This window comes from Artibeus jamaicensis, unplaced genomic scaffold (assembly GCF_021234435.1).
Source record: "Artibeus jamaicensis isolate MK-2021 breed Jamaican fruit bat unplaced genomic scaffold, CSHL_Jam_final scaffold_612, whole genome shotgun sequence".
Classification (NCBI taxonomy): domain Eukaryota; kingdom Metazoa; phylum Chordata; class Mammalia; order Chiroptera; family Phyllostomidae; genus Artibeus; species Artibeus jamaicensis.
Window position 1 is genome coordinate 5679610 of NW_026522049.1, and position 20490 is coordinate 5700099.

A 20490-nucleotide genomic window follows, 5' to 3' on the forward strand; every position below is an offset into this window, starting at 1 on the left:
TAGTCGAATACAGGATCAGCAAATAACTGAATGGGTAAGGGAGAGAATAGTTCAAGATGATTCACACATTTTGTGTAACAAGTAGCTCAAAATGAGGAAAACAGAAACTCTGCCATTAAATATGCACATCTTTTGGAAGGATAAGTTACCAAAACAGACTTTCTGGCTCTGACCACATTCATGAATCTTGAGCCGAAAAACAAAGTGAGTCTTTTGGTCACGGCATCCCCGTGATCTCCGTGACAAACAGTTCACGGGCACGGCAGGTATTCCACATCCCCAGTTCTGGCGAGGTGCAGTGCGTATGCCACATGGGATGAGAGAAGCTACTTCAGAAGAAATGCCAGCCCCCCCCACCCCTGGCCCCGATATTTCATTCCCTGGGACCCCTTATGATTACATAAACCACACCCACACTGTGTTCCCATCAGTCTGAAAATAGACTTGTACATACTTTCAGTGCACAGGGAGCTGCCTTTTGTTTTTGGCAGTGTTTCTGCTCCGGTTTATATCCGAACATCCTAATAATACAGCTCATGGTTACACCCAGCCTTCCCAGCCATTGCCCGTATTTACTTCCTCTGCAACTGTCTCAGGAGATCCAGCCAGCGTTCCGAGGCTGAACAAAAGGAAGCAAAAACCCACCATCCGGACATAAAAGCCAACATTTGAGTCAAACTCATTTCAGGGAATCGGATTGTAACTGAGCAGATGGTGTAGCTGTCTTAATTCTCAGCCTCCTTATCTTTGGATACAATGTGGAAATGTCTTAGAGCAAAGCAAACTTTTCCAATGATGTATATTTCTCTGGAAAATAACAATGAAGTTAATGGCAAGCTGCTACTCTTGAGCTTTCCGGAATGAGGCCACGTGGCCTGCCCAAACTTCATGAATGGGGCAGGGGAGGTGGGGGTGGTCCTCTTCTACAAACACTTCCATTTTGTGCACATGAAACATGGTTGCAAATCTTTTAACCACTTATCTGATGCTCTGAACTACTAGCTACAAAGTGTGCTCTCAATATATCATCAGTGACATGAGCAGCCAGTACCCCAAATTATAAAGAAATGGCCCCTGGCACTGAAATCAGTTTAAATCAGCAGTTAATCCTAGATTCTGACCCTCTTCTTCCTGGCATGCTAGTTTTACCAAACTCCTGGTTCTTGCTACCCTCTTGTGTGAAAAATGGTCTCAACGATACTTATCACGAGTTACCTAGTGAACTGCGTGAGGGGAAAGGTCCTGTCGCTCACCAACCTGGGAGGTCAGTACTAGCTTAGTGAAGGGTGCGGAGGGAAACAGGCCCACAAAACCCTTCCATATCCCATGTGAGCCTGTGATTCATCATTACCAGCCACTCATGCTAAGAGCCAAAAGCCATGCATGTACGAGGAGAGAGTAACCAAGGGAATACTGCATAGTGAAGAAGAGGAATGACATGTGTGTACTTGGGGGTATGGAAGGGTGGGCGACAAGGAATACGATCAACTTACTGTGTTACTATTTAGAAAAAAATCCAGAAAGGAGGTAAGATTTGGGGGGTGTTGAGGGTTGACGATGGGAGGGAAGCAAGAGCTGATCTGAAGACAGAGATCAATGTATGAGGCCTGAGGAAAATCTTAAGGTCTTAATGCAGAAGAACTATCACAAAACCAGCTATATAGACCTGGCAACAAAGGGACCAGATCAGAATGCAAAACAAGGAGACAAAAGTGTGGGTACATAACACAGGATGGGAATTTCGAAGCTGATCCTCAGTGGATTATTAGGATGCCAGTGGGAGGGACTGAGTCGTAAGTGTGGAACACCAACGGGACAGATTCAAAATCTCAATTCTGTGATCGCTGTCATCCTTCAGCTCTGTGATCTTACCGCAGCCTCATCAGTACACCGCATACAGTTTATATAACGTGATGTGTATGAATGCCCACTCACAAATCTTAAAAGATTAACTCATTCATTAACAAATACTCACTGAGTATTTAATATGAATTAAGGACCTTGCTCTGAGTGCTTAGATATATTTAATGAACCTGTGGAAAAATTACAAACGCCTTCATATAAAAAGCCAACTTCCACCAATAAAAGTGGAGTGAGAACACAGACATGAGAATCCAAGTGGCCAACATACCCAACACCATTATGTTTTTGAAAGCATGATCAAAGATGCTGAAATTCAAAATGAAAGATAATTGGAGAATACTTCTGAGCAATTTTTAAGAAAGAATTGCAGGGGAAAGCTGGTATACATTATGTGATGAACTGAAATCACAAGAGATCAGGCACCTGTCCAAAGTTTTAGAGAAGAAATTCCTTCACCGATAAAGAGGTGATTAACTTCTGAGGCTTTTTTCAACATAAAATGTTTAAGGTAGGAAAAAAAAAACCATTTGTAAATGTAAATAAAAATTGCTATACATCTTCATGCAATAACAGGAATTGGTTGGCTCAAAGGGAAGGTCTCGAATAGCAAGCAAACACATGCACTTTGAAAACCACCAGATCAGGGGGCACGTCCTCTCAGCTATTACGCATGAGAGGTGGGAAATTGCTGGCCATCTGAATCTGTTTTTCCATTTGTAAAATGCGTCTAGGAACGTAAAAATATGACGCCGGTATCTCACGTGCATCCACTTCTTTCCACTTCAGACCACAAAACCATCTAAGCATGCCTGGACCACCACAATGGCAGCCTGATGGGTTCCCACGCTGCCAGAGGGACCCTGGGTCACCATGAACTGGGAGGCAATGTGCCCACACAGAGCAAACCCCTCACCCTGGCTGTGAAGACCCTGCTTTTCTAGGTCCCACTTCTGCCGCCAGCCTTCTCTTCTCCTCCTCATGGACTCAGGATGCTGCCATAATGGCTCTGTCGGTTCTTTCCTACCTCTGGGCCTTATATTTGCTGTTCATTCTTTCCCTTGGGAGAGCAAGCAGATTCTTATCCTGTAGACATCAGTATTTTTAAATGTCAGCACCTGAGAAAGATTTTATCTAAAATAGGTCTTTCCCACTATTTCTCACACAGCTCGTTGCTTATTTCTGTCGAACCACTCACAGTAAATTGTACTTATTTCTCCCTTCACTGCCTGTCTGTAAGTGACATGAGGATTTTAAAGAATTGCATGTCCCTTGGACTTAGCACTCCACCTGACATCCAACAGTCATTAACACTGATCCAATGCTGGAAATAGGTTGTTTTCTCGGCATCTTGTGTATACTTATTCGTAAAAAAGAAAGAAAGTCTCCTGTTGGAGAAGTGAACTTTTCTCTACTGAAAATCTTTTATTACATAGGAGGCAGTTTGGTATAAACCAAGATTCATCCAAAAAACTAATGATATCCTCCACGGGCTGTGGCCTTGTGAGAAGAATCACATCTATCTTTGCTACTCAAGTCGTTTCCACTCACCACGGTCCACAGAGCCCCTGAGCTCTTCATATGAGAAGGGGGGAATCGGCAGCTGCTGGACAGTCCCCAGTGAGGCGGTGCCTATAGAAGTGCTTTGTCGCAACCGAGGAAGGGCATGTGCGAGGCCCAGCTGCCTGAACGACGCAGCCCCTCAGACAGGCTTCCCCACCCAGTCAGAGCACAGGGGTCTGCATGCTGCGGCCTTTTAAAATGTGTGATACTCCTCACGATACCTGGCCTGGGGTTTCCTAGCTCCCCTCCCTCTTTTCCTGTCCCCCAGACATGAAAAATCACTGTTGGGGATATAAAGGCCCTAAAAATTTGGCTCTCCTAAATATATGAGGACAAAACTTTCAGAACAGTGTGATTTCAAAAAGGATATCATGTTTCAGAGAAACTAAAATGAGTAATACCTTGGAACCAGTTCGAAATGCCAAGCTGCCAACGGCTGTCAGTCTAGGCCTGGCAGGTCCAGCCACCATCAGACATCGGCAGCGGGGTAAGGATAACACCCCCCACTAATCACAGCTCCTGGGCCGAGCCCCTCGTCCAGGGTGCTTTTCACTGGCTCCGTGGTCTAGCCTTCTGGGCTTCAATGGGCCAATGAAAAAAATTAGGGGGGTCTCCAGTAATAAACTGAATTGATAAACCAATAAAAGAGCTCCACTATTTCCTTGACCAGGGACCACACGGCCTGCACTTCCCCAGCTCCACACGCTCCCCAGTTCGGGTACTGAGGTTCCTTTCCGCATCTCGGAAGCACTCACTTGGTAGGCTTCCAATTTCCCCTGCTTTTGCCAGAAAACTGCTAAACTTCCAAAAAGCGGTCCTTAAGTCATCCAATATTCCCAGACTCCCATCCTATGACTGGAGGAGTTCTTACTAATTTTAGGCTCAAGGATGCCTCCTTGAGCAATCAGCTGCCCTGCATCTCCGCCCTCATCCTGCCTCAACACCTAACCCTGGGAAAACAAACACATCAGAGTCCGGGCCAGACCCGACAACCATGCACACCAAGCCGAAATAACCACTTTGCCACTTTAATACATAAACTGACTGGAGAAACTTCCACAGGAAATAAATGTTGTCTACCTTTCCCCTAAAGAGCTGTGAATGAAGAAACAACAAAAAAGGCTCAGACAAAAGGTAGAGAGACTAAGAGACTGGGGCAGCAAGAGAGACTGTGGGAGAAACACGCCGAGACAGGGGGTTGGGGTGGGAGGGGAGTGGGCGGGGACGACGGGGACAGAGGGACAGACAGAGCAACTTTCAAGACGAATTTCTCCCTCCGAGATTTCCAAGCGTATGAGGTTCTCCTGAGCATACAAAGTCATTTTGAAGAATGCAAAATGACATTTAAACAGTAAGGGGCTCAGTGCCGCCTCTCAAGTCCCATTGCTTTTGATCAGATATTCCTTTAAGACGTCGCAGATCCAACCACCATCCCGCAATGTTCACCTATACTTCTCAGTCCTCCTCTCAGCATAGGCGGCCAGGGACCCAGCAGTCGGAGTCAAGAGAAGAAAGAGCCCGAGAGCTGGGCATCGTGCCGAGTGCGCCCCTTACCTTCAGCAGCACCACGTCCACAGTCCTGTCCACCTTGGAGATGTCACAGAGGCTGTACCGTCTTTTGTGCCGCTCATACATTTTGACCAAGTGCAGGTGAAAGGAGACAAACACAGGAGAGGCGCCCACCGGGAACTCAGGGGGCCGGCGCACCCACGCTAGTCCAGAGTTCCAAACTTCTCACGGCGAGCTGGAGGAGACCTGCGCCTTCTGGACTCCTGTCTCTATGAAACTCTCAAGGCGTCCAAAAATGAATTAAAAAGAAAGTAGGATCCAACTCCTCGACCGGGCGAGAATTTTCTGACAACTTCAGAGCACTGGGATGATGAATTTATAATTCATAATATAAACAGTAAAAGCCTCCTGATGCTATACTTGTATGCAGAGCTTGACTGAACGAGAAGCACACGCCACTTCCATCACTGGCGAGAACTCCAGTAGAAAAATAAAGAACGAACTGGCTGAGCATAACGGCCAATGCACGTGGGGGGAAAACCAATGCAGGCGATAAAAATCCAGTACGGACTTCGTCAGGAAGAAAGGGAGAAAAGGGAAGACAGCTCTATTTCAAAGAAATGACATCTTTATAAAATCCCATTAAATTCTGCTCTTGCATTTAAGAAAAAGGACTAGAAATATCAATTTCTTTTTTCTTTACAGGGAAAAGAAAAAAGCAGCAGCAGCTTAGAGATTCTATCTGAAGTAAAGAGCCTTTCCAGTCTGTCTTGCTCACCAGGCAGTCGGGCTTGGTTCTGATTTAAGTTGAAAATATGTCCTGACAGCAGAGGAAAAGGAGGAAAAAAGGCCCCTCCCCCTGCTCGCCTCCCTCCTGCCTCCTCCCCTCCCAGGGCGCTGGCCCTGCCCAACCCCAACCCCCTCCCCCTTTTCCCCTCACTCTCAAGAACGTCAGGACTTGCCCTTTCAGCTCTGGACCAACAGCCTTGGAGCTTTGAAAACCTAATTGCAGTGGTGGGAACATGATTCACCCACGAAGGAAGAGGAGAAAAACAAGGCTTCCTTTTCCAACCCGTTTCCTCCTCCTCCTCCTCCTCCTCCTCCTCCTCCTCCTCCTTCGCCTCCTCCTCCAACTGCCCCCTATGAAAAAGGCTCTGTCAGGCGTCCCCAGTTGCAAGGAGTGCTTTGATGTCAGGGCAGCATGGTAATAAAGGGAGGGGGATGTCACCCTAAACACCACAGGCACATACAACACGCTTATCTGTCCCACGAAGTAGAGAGAAAATTGAAACTACTCAAGGCACACACTGTGTCTCCTTGCCAAACGCAAACCAATGATTTAACATGAGAAAAATGTTAGCCAAGTATTTCAGGATTGTGTCTCCAGGATCCAGAATGTCTACAAAGGTGTTTGACAAGGTCTGAAAATCATCAGGAGTTCCGCTTTTTTTTTTTTTGGGGGTGGGGGGGAGGTGAGTGGTGCATGGAAGGAGGCTTTAAAGAAAATTAAAGAGGAAAGGAGTAAAATGAATGGGTAGGTGTCAACACGTTTTGTGACTAAGAAAGTCACCTGGCTGGGACTTTGGCCCCTTCAAAGCTTCCATTCACATGAACTGAGCTCTGTACGTGCCTGTTAACTTCATTCACCAGTTGTCTGCTATTTCGAGCCCCTACCCTCTGAAACATTCTCAGGTGCCAGGCCTATTCCGGAATTCATTCTCTCACTTCAGACATTCTCTCACTTGGGTTGAAAATTATTTGGGTGAGAAAGGAGGAACAGAGAGAAGCGAAGAGGGGGAAGAGTGGAAAAAGAAAAAAAATAAGTAAGATTTTTCTCCTAGGAGCATCAGGCTGCTGACTTGCCTCAAGCGGCCAGGAGTCCTGGCCAGACCTGGAGAGTGTGCATGAAGGGCTCAAAGACCAGGACAGAAAGGAAGGAAAGAGACAGAACACCCGAATTTATACCGACGGTGCAAGCAGCCTCAAGAGAAGGGTGTTCAGGAATTGCATATTCAAGGGGAGCAGAGGGTCTGATGAGTCACCATTTCCTCCGGCCAGGCATTCAAGTTGCTAACTACCTCAAGGGAGAGAGACGCAGCCAGTCCTGCTCCAATGCAAGCATTTTCCTCATCTGGCTGTTCGCACCACAGCTACAGCTCCAACCCACCCAGGGCCCGTGATTCCCCCCCACCCCTCACCGTTTCACCAGCATGGACAGCCTCCCCTTCCCCACCTGTCCCCAGTGAGCCTCGGTGGGTGACGGTGATGTTACCAACAGGTATAGTGAAACAGGGGCTTCTTTTCATTACAGGGCCAGTGGACAGCAGTAGAAACAAGAGGACCAGAGAAACACTGAAGAGCTGCAAATAAAACTCTTGTTCAGGCTCACTAAAGGGGTGGGAACCTGATTAGCAATTTACAAATACTTTGAAACTATGTGGTCTAAAGGCACAAATCAAAAGATCTTGCAGGCTGTAGTGTTTAGAAAAAGTAATAATTTATTATCTTTTCTGTAGGAACTTTCACCAAGCTGTGATTCAGAACGCTCCCTCCTCCCCACATGGGCACAAAGCTGCCTCCCCTCCGTTCTCATATGGTCCATTCCACTGCCGCTCCCTTCTGTCTTAATTAGATTCGAATGTTTCCTGCTTCCAAGGTTCCCAGGCATCTCTCTAGGGATCGGATGCTTTAATCACAATAAAGCCTTTCTATGCCCAACCTCCTCTAACTATGGACTTAAATGTACATAATCTATACTGATTTTAACAGCTATTTTGTGCCTTGCAGTCAGGGCAAACAAAATAACAAGGTTTCTGTCCTCAAGAAGTTTAATTAGAGAGGAAACTGTTTCTTAATAATATAATAATCTGAAATGGCCTAGATTACTGTTTTGAGACATATAGATTAACCTATTTCAGTTCTGACTGTCTGCTGGCTTTGTGCTACAGGCTGCAAACCTATACTTCTTGCTTTTTCTGGACACATACACATATTTAAATGATTTAGAATTGTCCTTACGTATTCTGTTCCTTCTTGGAGAACAAAATGCTCTGGGTGGGGAAAAAAGTCTGTTTTTCTTTCCCCTCTGGATCTGCTCACCACTCCCCGACAGAAGACAGACTCTGTAGTCCTGTGCTTTTGCTGCTGATGTGACAATTCCAAGTTTTTATCAAAAACATCTGGAACCACTGAACAGTTACTCTGTTAGAATTTTGAAACACCGCAACCAATCATTTTAAATCCAAACTAGAGCTGAGAGTCACAAATTTTCGCTTTGAGAATGTTTCCTCTTTCCCTCAATTTTGGGAACTGAAGTAAAATATATATATATATATATATATATATATATATATATATACACACACACACACACACACACACACACACATATATATATATAATATATATGTTATTTACAACCTTTTACAATAGCAGTTATTTAAGAAATTAATTGCATCTTCCTTCTCTTTGTGTCCTCCATCCACTCTCCATCCACAAGGGGTCCCAAATTCTAAACAGAAGCAATCCAGTGCTTTTAGTCTGTTTATATCACAGGCCCAACATGTTCTTAAAATTCCAGAAAATGAAGTACACAAATATGTGTGCATTATAATTGAACTACAGCATTTCTGTTCATGAATTAAGTTTTCTCTTGGTGTATCTGGTTACAAGATCTGACACCCGACCGAATTATTTAACATTCTTACAGGTCGCCTCTATTTGGCACCCTCTTGTTCCAGCTAGGGCAGAACCCTGCCCGAAGTCCCGAGGCAAAGTTTCTGAGTTAGGGCGCCACCTAGTGGGTACGCTGCAGGTCCCAACAGAACACTCAAGGCTGGGAAACAAAGCAGCAGCCGTGTGACTGGGCACTGGTTAAGTGACTCACCGCTGATCAATTTAGTCTCTGCAGGGAACACCAGGCAATAGGGTGAAAATCAGGGATTCTTCCCATTCCTGGGTGTGCCACTATCTCCCTAGTAACCTGGGATAATTACTTTGACCCTCTAGAGGCAGGTTTCCGAAACTGAAAAATGAGAGGGTATAGACACTAGATCATACCTGAAATTCCTTCTTGATCTGATACCATCAGTCTATGACTAAGAAATCTTTACCACCTGCCATACAGCTCATAGGATGCAGGCAGATTCAGAAAAGAAAAAAAAAGGAATTGAGAATTTGCTCAAAACCTGGTGTAGAAATACACAGTACAATTCATTGCATCATTACATCTGCCATCTCCACTTTTCACATGAAATGAGAAGGAAAGGTCTACCGCAGTTGACAATCTTCCTTAATCTCTGATTTCATTAATTGAAGAATTGTGAGTCATCCTAAGTTACACATTTGTTGCCAAATTGACTAGAATAAAGGTGAAACATTAGCTTCCACTTGAGCAACTCCAGTCTGCTTAAAATAACCGAATGCATGATGCAGTGAAAAAAAAAAAAAGCTTCAAATATGATGTTGGAGTCCTTGAGAGGAGAAAGAAGAAAGTTATTTACAATGACTGCAAAGGCACTGTTTCCATCAGGGTTTCCTTTTGAATTTCGGCGCAGGTGTTCAAGCACTACTGGTCCTGGCGTTTCCTTGACTCACAGATTTGGAGGTCCCAAGGAGATTAAAAGAGTTAAAGGAGAAGAGGAAGACCTAAGAGGTGAGCAACCAGCAGCTCTTGTCAAATCAGCAGTAGACAGCAGCAAGCAACTCCACCGCTTTAACCCTTCATTGTCTTTGCAAGAAGAAACCTTAAGAAAATTTAGCTGGGAGCTAACAATGGAAAAGAAAAAAAAAAAAAAGATGGAAGAATAGAAGAGAAAAAAACCACAAAGCTTTGAAAAGGTCTCTTCCCAAACCTGTGCTCCCCTACAGGAAATAGATCTCACAGAACAAGCCCACAACTGTTAATAAACTTTACTAAAATTACCAACAGCGTGGTGAAATACATGGAGGGAGAAGAGAAGAAAGGGAGACAGCGGAATCACAGTTTCAGTAGAAAAAGTAGTGACAGGACAGTTTCATAATGTCTAGCAAAGGTCTTCTGGGGCAAGATTTATCAACAACAACATTTACTCAGCTCTTCCTTTTTGTAAGATGCCCCCACATGTACAATTTCATTTACTCCCCACAAAAAGCTGTAAGGCGAACACTGCTGTCTGCAAGTGAGGAAAAGGCAGAGTTTACGTCAGCTGTGCAAAGTCACGCAACTCAGGAAAGCAGTTTGTCCTACCTTCAGTATCATAAATCTATCTTTCCACCACACGTCTTATTTTGCCACTTGAGAATTCCCCAAACTTAAAATAAAATAAAATAATACAAAATAAAATAAAGCTATCATGGAGAAAACGTAAGTTAAAATTTAAGAAAAGAAAACTTAGAATTCATTACTCACATCATCAGTATTCTTATATTTAATTTTACACAAATGTCAAAGGATAGAAAGAAATTTTTTCAATACAAATGACAAGGGGTTCTTAATTTGAGAAAGTATAGACAGCAAGTGTCGTTAAACACACTCAGCCTCTCTGTCAACATTTCACTGAGATATCAGTTTTTTAACAGCTTCTGTGTCTAGGGACAGTTAACACTGTGTTGCCCCTCGGTGCTGCCCACTGGTTAGACTCCAAGGGGAGGGGAATGGGAATTTCTTTGTTTCTCTCACAGAGTGCTCCCCCCACCCCAAGGTGTTTTAGATGACTAGCTGATTATATACTCATTTATAACCAATCATAATCCAGACTAGATATAGTTATTAAACAACAAGAGGAAATTTTTGTCAGTGTTAACATACACAAAAGGCAAGTCGCCTAAAAAGAGTTTCTAAATTTACAGGCTAGAGGTCCTGGCTCCACATGAAAACGCACTTTCAAAATAACCCTGTCCTAAGGGAAATCCCATATAAAATAAAAATGTATTACTTTAGGAAATTACTTCACTTATTCTTGTTATTTTTGACTTCATGGCATAAAGAATAGCTCTAGCACAGCCAGGCAGACAAGCCAAACAATGACTCAGTTTCCCATGGACAACTGCCCTCATCCTCTGGGCGAACACCCACCACCATACAGTCATGCCTCCCGAGAAATGCAGAGGACAATGTACTTTGTTTACCAACTGTCTGAAAGACAAGGCAAAGGAGCAGAGAAAAAGTCTTCAAAGCAACAACAAAAACCCCCACTTTTTTAAACACTACCTCCAGTTCAATGTTGGCATTCACACATCCCCGCAAAGTTCAATCTGGTTTTGTTCATTTATTTTTTTTAAAGATTTTATTCATTTATTTTTAGAGAGAGGAGAAAAGAGGGAGAAAGAGAGGAAGAGAAATATCATTGTGTAGTTGCCCCTCACACTCCCCCTACTGGGGACCTGGCCCGCAACCCAGGCATGTGCCCTGCCTGGGCACTGAACTAGCAACCCCTTGGTTCGCAGGCCGGTGCTCAATCCACTGAGCCACACCAGCCAAGGCTGGTTTTGTTCATTTAGAGACCACTGTTTGGAACTTGTATTTGATCACTGCACTCAAGAATTACTACATTTACATTCAATCATTTTATTCAATCTGATGTTCTAAAAAAAAATTTAAGGAAGTACAACAGAACTGTGTTTACCTCGGGTTAAGTGTCAGAATTTGTTTTGGAAGAGTTGTTACCAAAAAAATATGTGGAAGACAATGGAGAGGAGAGGGAGAAATGCCCCTTTACCAGGGAGATGTCGCCTACACATGCCATGTACAGGAAGGGCTGACTGCACAGGGACTCTATTTCCTAGCCCAGCAGTTAAGAGGAGGGATTTTGGAGCCAGTCTGCCTTGGGCAAGCTACATAACCTTCCTGTTCCTTCATTTCTTGCCTGGAAGATGGGAACAAAAATATTAGAGGCAAATAGTAAAAGAATGTTGTTATGAAGAGTAAATGAGTTATTACAGGTCAAGTATTTTGTATAGAGCCTATGACATTAAGTCCTGCAAGTGTGGTTATTCTACTTTTTTATTATCATCATTTACATACCTGCCTTACTTAAAAAAGAGATATTTAAATCAGCTTGTAAGGGTACATGAGATAAAATAAAGTCATTGAAATTCTGGCTTTAGTTTGAGCTGAAATAAAACACCTTTGCTTCAAAACCAAACCACTATGCTCCCTCTGATGACATTTCCTATCAGGACGATGATGAGGCAGAAAGAGAGAAAAGTTTTCTTTTCTCTGTAAGTGGAGAAGGTAGGGAGTGTCCCCAGAAGCAAAGACTACAGGAGCTACTGAGCATCCGAGTGCCAAACTGATCTACGGAGCAGTACTTTATAAAGGTCAGCACGGGACTGGGAACGCAGACTGAAGAGCCCGCCTTGGGAAAAAGAAGAAAAAAGCCTCTTCATCTGAGGCAAAGGAAAAGACGTAATATAAGACAGATATATTTATAGATTTTTTTTCCTGGCCAATCCCCAAGTGCCTAATTTGAACCGAACTTCTAGTGTCCTGAACTATCCCCACCCAGGAGGCTGGATTCCCAGTGCGACCCACTGGGATAAAGAGCATTTTTCTGGCTCTCACACGTGTGACTCCGGGAGAGTCGCCCAGCTCCACGACAGCCTCTTCATGGTCTCTTCCCTCACCTCTCTTTCTGTGTCTGCTCTACTGCAGTCTGCACGAGTCGGATTGTTAGGTTCAGTCTACACCCTACACCTGGCTGCCTCCGCGTCCTTGATCCTGCCCTCAGCACTCCGACGACCCGCCCAGCATCCACTGATCGCCAGTTATCTGGGTGTCTGTTGTACAAGACTCTTGGAGCAAGGCATCTCCTATTTCTTCGGATTCAACAAGTGGCTCCTGTGTGAATGCACAGATAGCCATCTCGATCTTGGTCTGAAAAGAATCTTTTCAGATCTTCTCAGGACTAGATCTACCGAGTGCAGGCCATCTAGATTCAGAAGCTCCTTTATTCATAACTTCAAATAACCCATGGGTTTTCTTATATAGAGATAAGGCCTAGAGGAAAAGGGCATCTACCTACTCTGCTCACTGCAAACAAATGACGTGAGGAGTCAGACCGTATCAATAAATAGGAATAGCGGAAATTAACCAACAAGTGGAAGAACTTCTCTGCTTACCCTGAATGTTTTTGAAATATAAGTGACAGTTTGTGTTGGTTCTGTAAAGCATTCCACCCTGAAGATTATATTTATAACCTCATGCGAAGACTACTCAAGTATCACAGAAAACTGCCAGCTAACTAGAAATCAGTCTTGTTGAAGTTCTTCCTGTGTTCTTTTGCTTTCGAGATACTCGCCATGCATCCAACATTGTAAGTGCCCATCACACGTTGAGATGGTGTGGCAGGTCCCAGGGCATGAAAACAAGGCAAAGACAGCAGAGTCCCCTGTGCGCAGGACGCACAGCTCACGCCATGGTGCCACGCTCTGTGCTCCAGTGTGGGGGAGGAGAGCACACAGGAGGCTGAGTGAGTGAAGGGCACAGCACAGGGCGGAGCAGCACGCATGCAAAGGGTCCTGAAGAACAAAAGAGCGTTCAGGCAGGCTCCCAGGATGCATTTCAGGCAGAAAGGACCAATGAGCCAGTGCAGCAATGGATCTGAATGGAAACAAGGAATCTGGTGTGGGTGGCAGCTGGACTGCAGACTGGAACGGTGTAGCTGGTGGGGCCGTACAAGCAGCCTCAGGAGCCAGGCTGTAAAGTCCATGTGCACCACACCACGGAGTTTAAAAACTGAAGAGCTATTTTATTTGCTTTCAGCAAGAACCCGTAACCTGAGATAAAGCAGTCGTTCTCAAGGTATGGTCTGCAGAACTGTGGGATCCCAGAGACCTTCTCAGGGCATCTGTGGGGGTCACAACTATTTTGACAGTAATGTGAAGATGTTATTGACCCTTTGTGCTGTTTTGACTTCTGCACTCTCAGGCCTCAGCATGAATCAAATATTAGCAAAGGGAACTAATAGGCACATTCTTCACTGCCACACACTCACAGCTGGAGACAAAAACATCTTCACCTAGAATGTATGTCCTTGATGAAGCTGTAAAGATTAATAACTTCGTTATATTTCAACTTTCAGGTAGACATCTTTTTAATACTGTGTGAAAAAGGGGAAGTGGTGATAAAACACTTCTGCACACAAGGTACCATAGTTACCTTGAGGAAAATCACTTGAGCAAGTGTTTTAGTTGTAAGCTGAGCCAGCCGCTTTTTCACGGAACATTTTAACTTGAAAGGAGGAGTGACCAGCAAACAGTGCTTATTCAGAACACGGGTATTTTCTTAAAAATGAACAAAGTGAACCTGTCTTTTAAGATCAACAACTGGCAGTATTTCTCACTGATGGTAGAATTTAGACTTTCAAGTGCAAATGAGAATTTTGGAAAACTTGGGTTTGCCACTGTGAACTTGCCGATTTACCAATACAGTAAAGACATTTCTGACTAGACTGGCGGTAATCTTAACAAATGAGATTTTCTGATATTGCAGAATTTAAAAAAATTCAACATTTGGAAGAGCCAGGTTACTCAATACATCAATATTTCCTAAATAACTGACAAGTGATGTTAAAAAAATCATGCATGGATGAAAGATCCATTCAAAGTACAAGAAAGACCCATGGACTTCAATGTACCAGAGTATAAAAAGTTCAATGATATACTTTCAAATTCCACACTGCAAATAATTTTTAAGAGCCTACCATTTGTGGATTCTGATCTAGTATCGAAACATCACAATTACCTGAGACAACTATTCAAATATTCTTCCTTTTTCCAAGCATATATCTGTATTAGGCTGGATTTTCTTCACACACTTCAGCCAAAACAAATCCAGCAGGTTGACTCTATAAAGCTTTAAGACTCTGCTTTCTATTAAGAAAGAATTCAGAGTAAAACAATGCCACTCTTCTAATTTTGTTATGAAAAAGTAATTGTTCATAAAAAAATGCTCTTTCTAGTAACAAACAATGGGTTTATTATTGTTTTTATAGATGAGTTAATGTTTTTTAAATGTCTCAGTTTTCATTTCTAGTGGTGGTACATATTTGTACATACAATCCACATAAACAAAAGTTCTCCAGAATTCCTAAAAACTTTAAAAGTAAAAAGGGATCTGGAGACCAAAAAAATTGAGAACTGCTGGGTCATTAGGTAGAAAGAGATCACTGATAAGGACACCAATGAATTCAGGTGAAAGAAGATGGGGGCACGAACCCTTCACATCAGAGTTTGAGGAGGTAAGTTAAATATGACAGGAAAAATCTGGGGCGGGGAGAGGGTGGCCACTGGATCTGGGATGAAGGCTCTCACACTAAAAGGCTGTGGTGATGAAAGCCAGTGCTTTTACTTACATGGGAAGTGAGGCCCAAACAATTTCATAATGTTTTGCATGAGGCTGATGAATTAAGAGTACCTACAGCAGGAATGAAAGTGAAGATAGTTTTCTGAGGGGAGAATGAATAAAATTCTTTAAGACTTTTCCACAATCGCTGTGCAAATAAATGTAGCTGAAAGGCACTTCCTAAGAGACCAGAGGGCTGAATGTGTCCCATTCCATTTTTGAGAGGCTGAAGCAAGTGACCCACAGCGAAGCTGACCTGAGGGATTCTTTAATGCAACTTCCTGTGTGCTCCTAGTAGAACTGGTGTCCACCGATGCTCATCTCCATTGAAGAGCAGTCAGTGAGGGCCACGACACTTCTCATGCATCCAGTGGAGGAAACAAATTGTTCAGTGCTTAAGAAGCCAGCCAAGCACATAGATATTTTAGAAATATTCCACAGCACAGATTTCCAAGTCACAGCTCCAGCACTTAAGGTTCTACCTTCAACTACCTGAACACTCTGCCATTCCCCGAGGATTCGCGTGTTCCAAGGTCCCATGGAGAGGAAATGCTCTAATCTCATTACAAGGCGGTGTCCTCCTGGGGCAGCTAACATGGAGACTCACAGGCCACAGGGAGGGAGGTTGAAAGGCGGGCAGAAGACTTCGTACACCCTCTATTTCCCTATCAGAGTGGAGGTCTCTCTCAGCTCAGCTACTCCTTGTGGTCATCAGAGTTTATTTGCTTTGGGCAAGGAGGAATAATATGTTTCTTTTACAAGCTTGGCTTGTTAAACTGGGAAAATAAGTGGCATGCATTTGTCAAATGTTTTAATTACTGTTTGTTTATAAAGAAGAACTTCCGAAAGGGCCATTCGTTTTATGAAAATAAATGCTGATATTGAAAGTCCTGTCTTTTATATCAACAAGGGTGTATCAGTGCCTCCGTCCAGCAGCAGCTGTTGAAACTTCCTGAGTAGTCATGAGTATTTAAAAGCCAGAGCTTTGCTTTTTAAAATATCTGAAATTTCCACTTTTTCACTTATACAAAGATGTGTATAACTATCTTCCTGTATCGTACTAAATTGGTTATGTGATAAAATCCTTTTCACAGGAAGAAGAGTCAATTGCCTCTTCTCCCTTTATTAAAATCTCACTTTACGAACAGTCCTGTCTTCCCCACTCTGTGCTGGGCAGTTAAGCTGCAAAAACTTAAACGAACAACTGCTGGAAGAAGAACCAGACAACATGGGTCTATCACAGCTGTGCTTTCTATGCTTTCACAACTTGGTGACTTGCAGATGCTGTGCAGAGACTTATTTTTAGTTACCCGCTGCTTCCCTAACCCCACCAACTTCCCTTTTCTTTCTGGTACCTCCCTTCTTCCTGCTCCAGGCTCCCACTACCTGGAGCTTTAAGGAGGAAGAACAGAGGCAACTTTTCACAACATCAGCGAAGCTGCATGTTAATCCACTAACAAATGGCGGGTATTAGATAACACACAGAGTAAGTCCAAGCTTTAAAGAACATCAGGTTGATTCAGAGATCATATTCTTAAAAGGGTATGCACTACTTTGCTTTATGTTTAATCCCACTCCTTCCCAGAGAGCCATGCCAAGGAACAGACACAGGGCAGTGCAGACACTGCCCCTAACAGGAATAAAACAGAGATAAGAAAACACGGCATTATTGAGCACTGATGAGCTTCCACCCCTTCCTCTCTTCCAGGGACTGTGAGTAGATACCGATGGCTGTGTACTTGTGACACTAAGCAGTAGACGCCAATCGTCTGAACTCACCACAGACCAGCACCTCGTAGGCTTTTTCACAGAAGTCTGGGGGATTATGAGGGCTGGAGAGGGGTGTGCCAGGGGCAAAGTGTTTCTCAAAGTCTACAGGACACAGTCTTTTGGCTTAAAAAGCAGACCTGAGAGCACTGTACACCTTATCTTACATGCCAATTTTTAAACAGTATTTCTTCCCTCAGCTGCAGGTGCTCCTTTTAATACGTTTAGCTGCGACAGCAATTGCATCCAAGTTCCATGCCAGGAAAGCCAGAATTTAAGTCCTTTTTCTGAGTCAAGGAGGAAAGAACAGCCTCAGACAAGGGGAAAAACAACCCACAGAGCCTGATGTGAAGCAGACGCGGCACCGGGTTTTGGCGCTGTAAGGGAGGAGGGCCAGAGCTCTGCTTTCCTCCCTCAGACGATCCCATTAGGGAGACCTAATGACTCCTGGGAAGGAACACAGCCGATTGTGCTGTGAGTGATGGCGACTGGGTCGGGAACTGCTCCATAGCAACACACTCATGACACACACATCAGTTTCTGGAACTGGAATAAAAAGATCAACTTCCTCTTTTAGGGCCAGCAATGCTATCACCAGGGGAAAATCCCTTGAGAGAAACATTTAATAATCCACCCAGGCCTGATGGTGTGATGCCACCAAAAGTAAACAGTAAGGAGAACACTGGTGTCGATAGGCCTGAACAATAGATAATTGCTCTGGAGATCCCATGACACAGGTGTCAACTCCCAGCTTAGTACTTTGTCTCTCTCGACAGAAAGACCTTCTTTAGGGATATACCTTAGTCATTTTGCCTTTCCCGGCATTCCTAGTTTCTATTACAATGTTCGACACACAAACCAGTATACATTTGAAAAGTAAAGGCTTGGTTTACTTTTGGAAATGCACAACAGTAACTTCCACAGGCAGGGAATCCATTCTAATAGCCTACTTTATTTTGGAATCTTTGTTGTAAGTGTTTAAAGTAAGGAACTCATGCATAGATGTATGTGTGCTCTCTCTCCTGCTAACGAGTCAGTCTGTAGCTCCCATAATCCCTGGCCTCACAGGGTGGATTAAGAGAAAACACTCCTCAGCCTCTCAGAACTAATGCCCTGATGCCCGCAAAGCGGTCACACATCATACGGAGGGCTGGAGCCTCTTCTTATGCACCCTCTTCCAGATGGGTCCAGGCCCTGGTCCAATCTCAAGGCCTGAAGCTGAGGCACCCTCAGAATAAACAGAAAGGGATGTGGTAGCTTCCCTGAGTACCAGCGTGACCTGCTACAAATGGTTAATTTCTTTCCAGATTATTTTAACCATTACCCATTGAAAAACATTCATCCATAGACCCTTAAGACGGGGCCTGATAATTCTCAGTTCATTTAAAATGAGATCAGAATCACACCTACTGCATACAAAATGCCTATTATGTGCCAGACAGTATACCAACGCTAGTACAAGCAACCCTGGAAGTAGATATCATTATCCTGAATTTATAGATGAGAAAACTGAGCCTCCAAACAGTTCCACATGGCAGAACTGAGATTAAAACCTTGGTTTATTGGACTCCATGTTTTTATTATGACTCATTTCTATCTCTGGCTATCAATATAATAAGATAAGAATGATCAAAAGTTCAACCACTTAGGGTAAGAATTCACAAAGTGGGCAAAGAGGAAATGTACCTCAACATAATAAAGGCCATACATGATGAGCTTACAGCTAACATCATACTCCATGATGAAAAGCTAAAAGATTTTCCTCTAAGATCAGAAACAAAGCAAGCACCTTAAAACTATTCTCGCCAGTTTTATTTAACATGGTATTGAAAGTCCTAGTCAGAGCCATTAGGCAAGAAAAAAAAAATCTGTATTAGAAAGGAAGAAGTAAAATGGTCCCTGTTTCCAGATGACATGATATTATACATAGAAAACACAGAAAGATGCAATCAAAAAACCATTTGAATAAACAAATTAAATAGTTACAAGATATAAAACCAATACTCAAATATCTATTGCATTTATATACACTAATAATAAACCATTAGAAAGAGAAATTAAGAAAACAACCCCATTTACAATTGCATCAAAAAGAACAAAATACTTAGGAATAAATTTAATCAAGGAAGTGAAAGCCTTCCATATTAGAAAGTGTACGATATTAATGAAAGAAATTGAAAGCTATTCTGTGGTCATGAATTGGAAAACAAAATAATGTTTAAAAAGTCCATCCTGCCCAAAGCAACATAGAGTTTCAATGCAATCTCCATCAAAATACCAATGACATATTTCACAGAAATAGAACCAAAAAAATCCTAAAATTTGTATGGAATGATAAAAGACATCAAATACCCTAAAAAGCAATCTTGAGAAAAAAGAACAAGACTGGAGGTATTACAATCCCTGATTTCAAACTACATTACAAAGATATGGTAATTAAAACAGTGTGGTACTGGCATGAAAAATAAACACAGACACGAATGGAACAGAATAGAGAGACCAAAGATAAGCCCATCATGCATACATGATGAATTAATTTATGACAAAGAAGCCAAGAACATGCAATGGGGAAAGGGTGGTCTCTTCAATAAATGGTGTTGGTAAAAGTAAATGGCCACATGCAAAAGAGTTAAACTGTACCACTATTTTACACCATATACAAAAATTAACTTGAAATGGGTTAAAGACTTGAACATAAGACCTGAAACTATAAAACTCCTAGAGGAAAACAAAGGCAATAAGCTCTTTGACATGGGTCTTGACAATTTTATTCTCACACCAAATGCAAAGCAACAAAAGCAAAAATAAACAAACAGGGCTATATCAAACTAAAAAGCTTCTTCAGCTCAGCAAGGAAAACTATCAAGCATATGAACTAGAGAAAATAACTGCAAAGCAGATCCCTGATAAGGGGTTAATATCCAACATATATGAAAAACTCATAAAACTCAATAACAACAAACAGCCCCAAACAATCTGATTAAAAAATAAGCAGAAGATGTAAATAAAGATTTTTCCAAAGAAGACATACAAATGGCCAATAGTACTCGAAAAGATGCTTTACATCATTACTCATCAGAGAAATACAAATCAAACCCACAATGAGATTATTACCTTACACCTGTTAGAATGGCTACTGTCAAAAAAAAAAAAATAGAAAGAACAAGTGTTGGTGAGGATATGGAGAAAAGGGAACCCTTGTGCACTGTTGGTGGGAATGTAAATTGGTGCAGCCACTATGGGAAACAGCACAGTTTCCTCAGAAAATTAACAATAGAATGACCATATCACCCAGCAATTCCACTTCTAGGTATTTATCCAAAGGAAAAGAAACAGAAACACTAACTCAAAAAGGCATATGCACCCCTCCATTCACTGCAGCATTATTTACAACAGTCAAGATATGGCAACAACCTAGGTGTCCATCCATGGATGAATGGGTAAACAACCTGTGATGTATAGAGATA

General features: G+C 42.8%; 1 protein-coding gene across 10 annotated transcripts in view; it reads right to left on the reverse strand.

The window, feature by feature from the left end:
• The window catches only part of AKAP13 (A-kinase anchoring protein 13), a 227054-nt gene that overhangs the window by 76287 nt on the left and 130277 nt on the right, over positions 1–20490 (reverse strand). The window contains exon 1 of one of the 10 annotated variants that reach the window (XM_053658878.1): positions 4978–5731. The exons of the other annotated variants lie outside the window; for them this stretch is intronic. Coding sequence (XP_053514853.1) covers positions 4978–5058 — 81 coding nt within the window. The 5' untranslated portion in view covers positions 5059–5731. Of the gene's footprint in view, positions 1–4977; positions 5732–20490 lie in introns of those variants that run through there. 10 annotated transcript variants of the gene reach the window in all.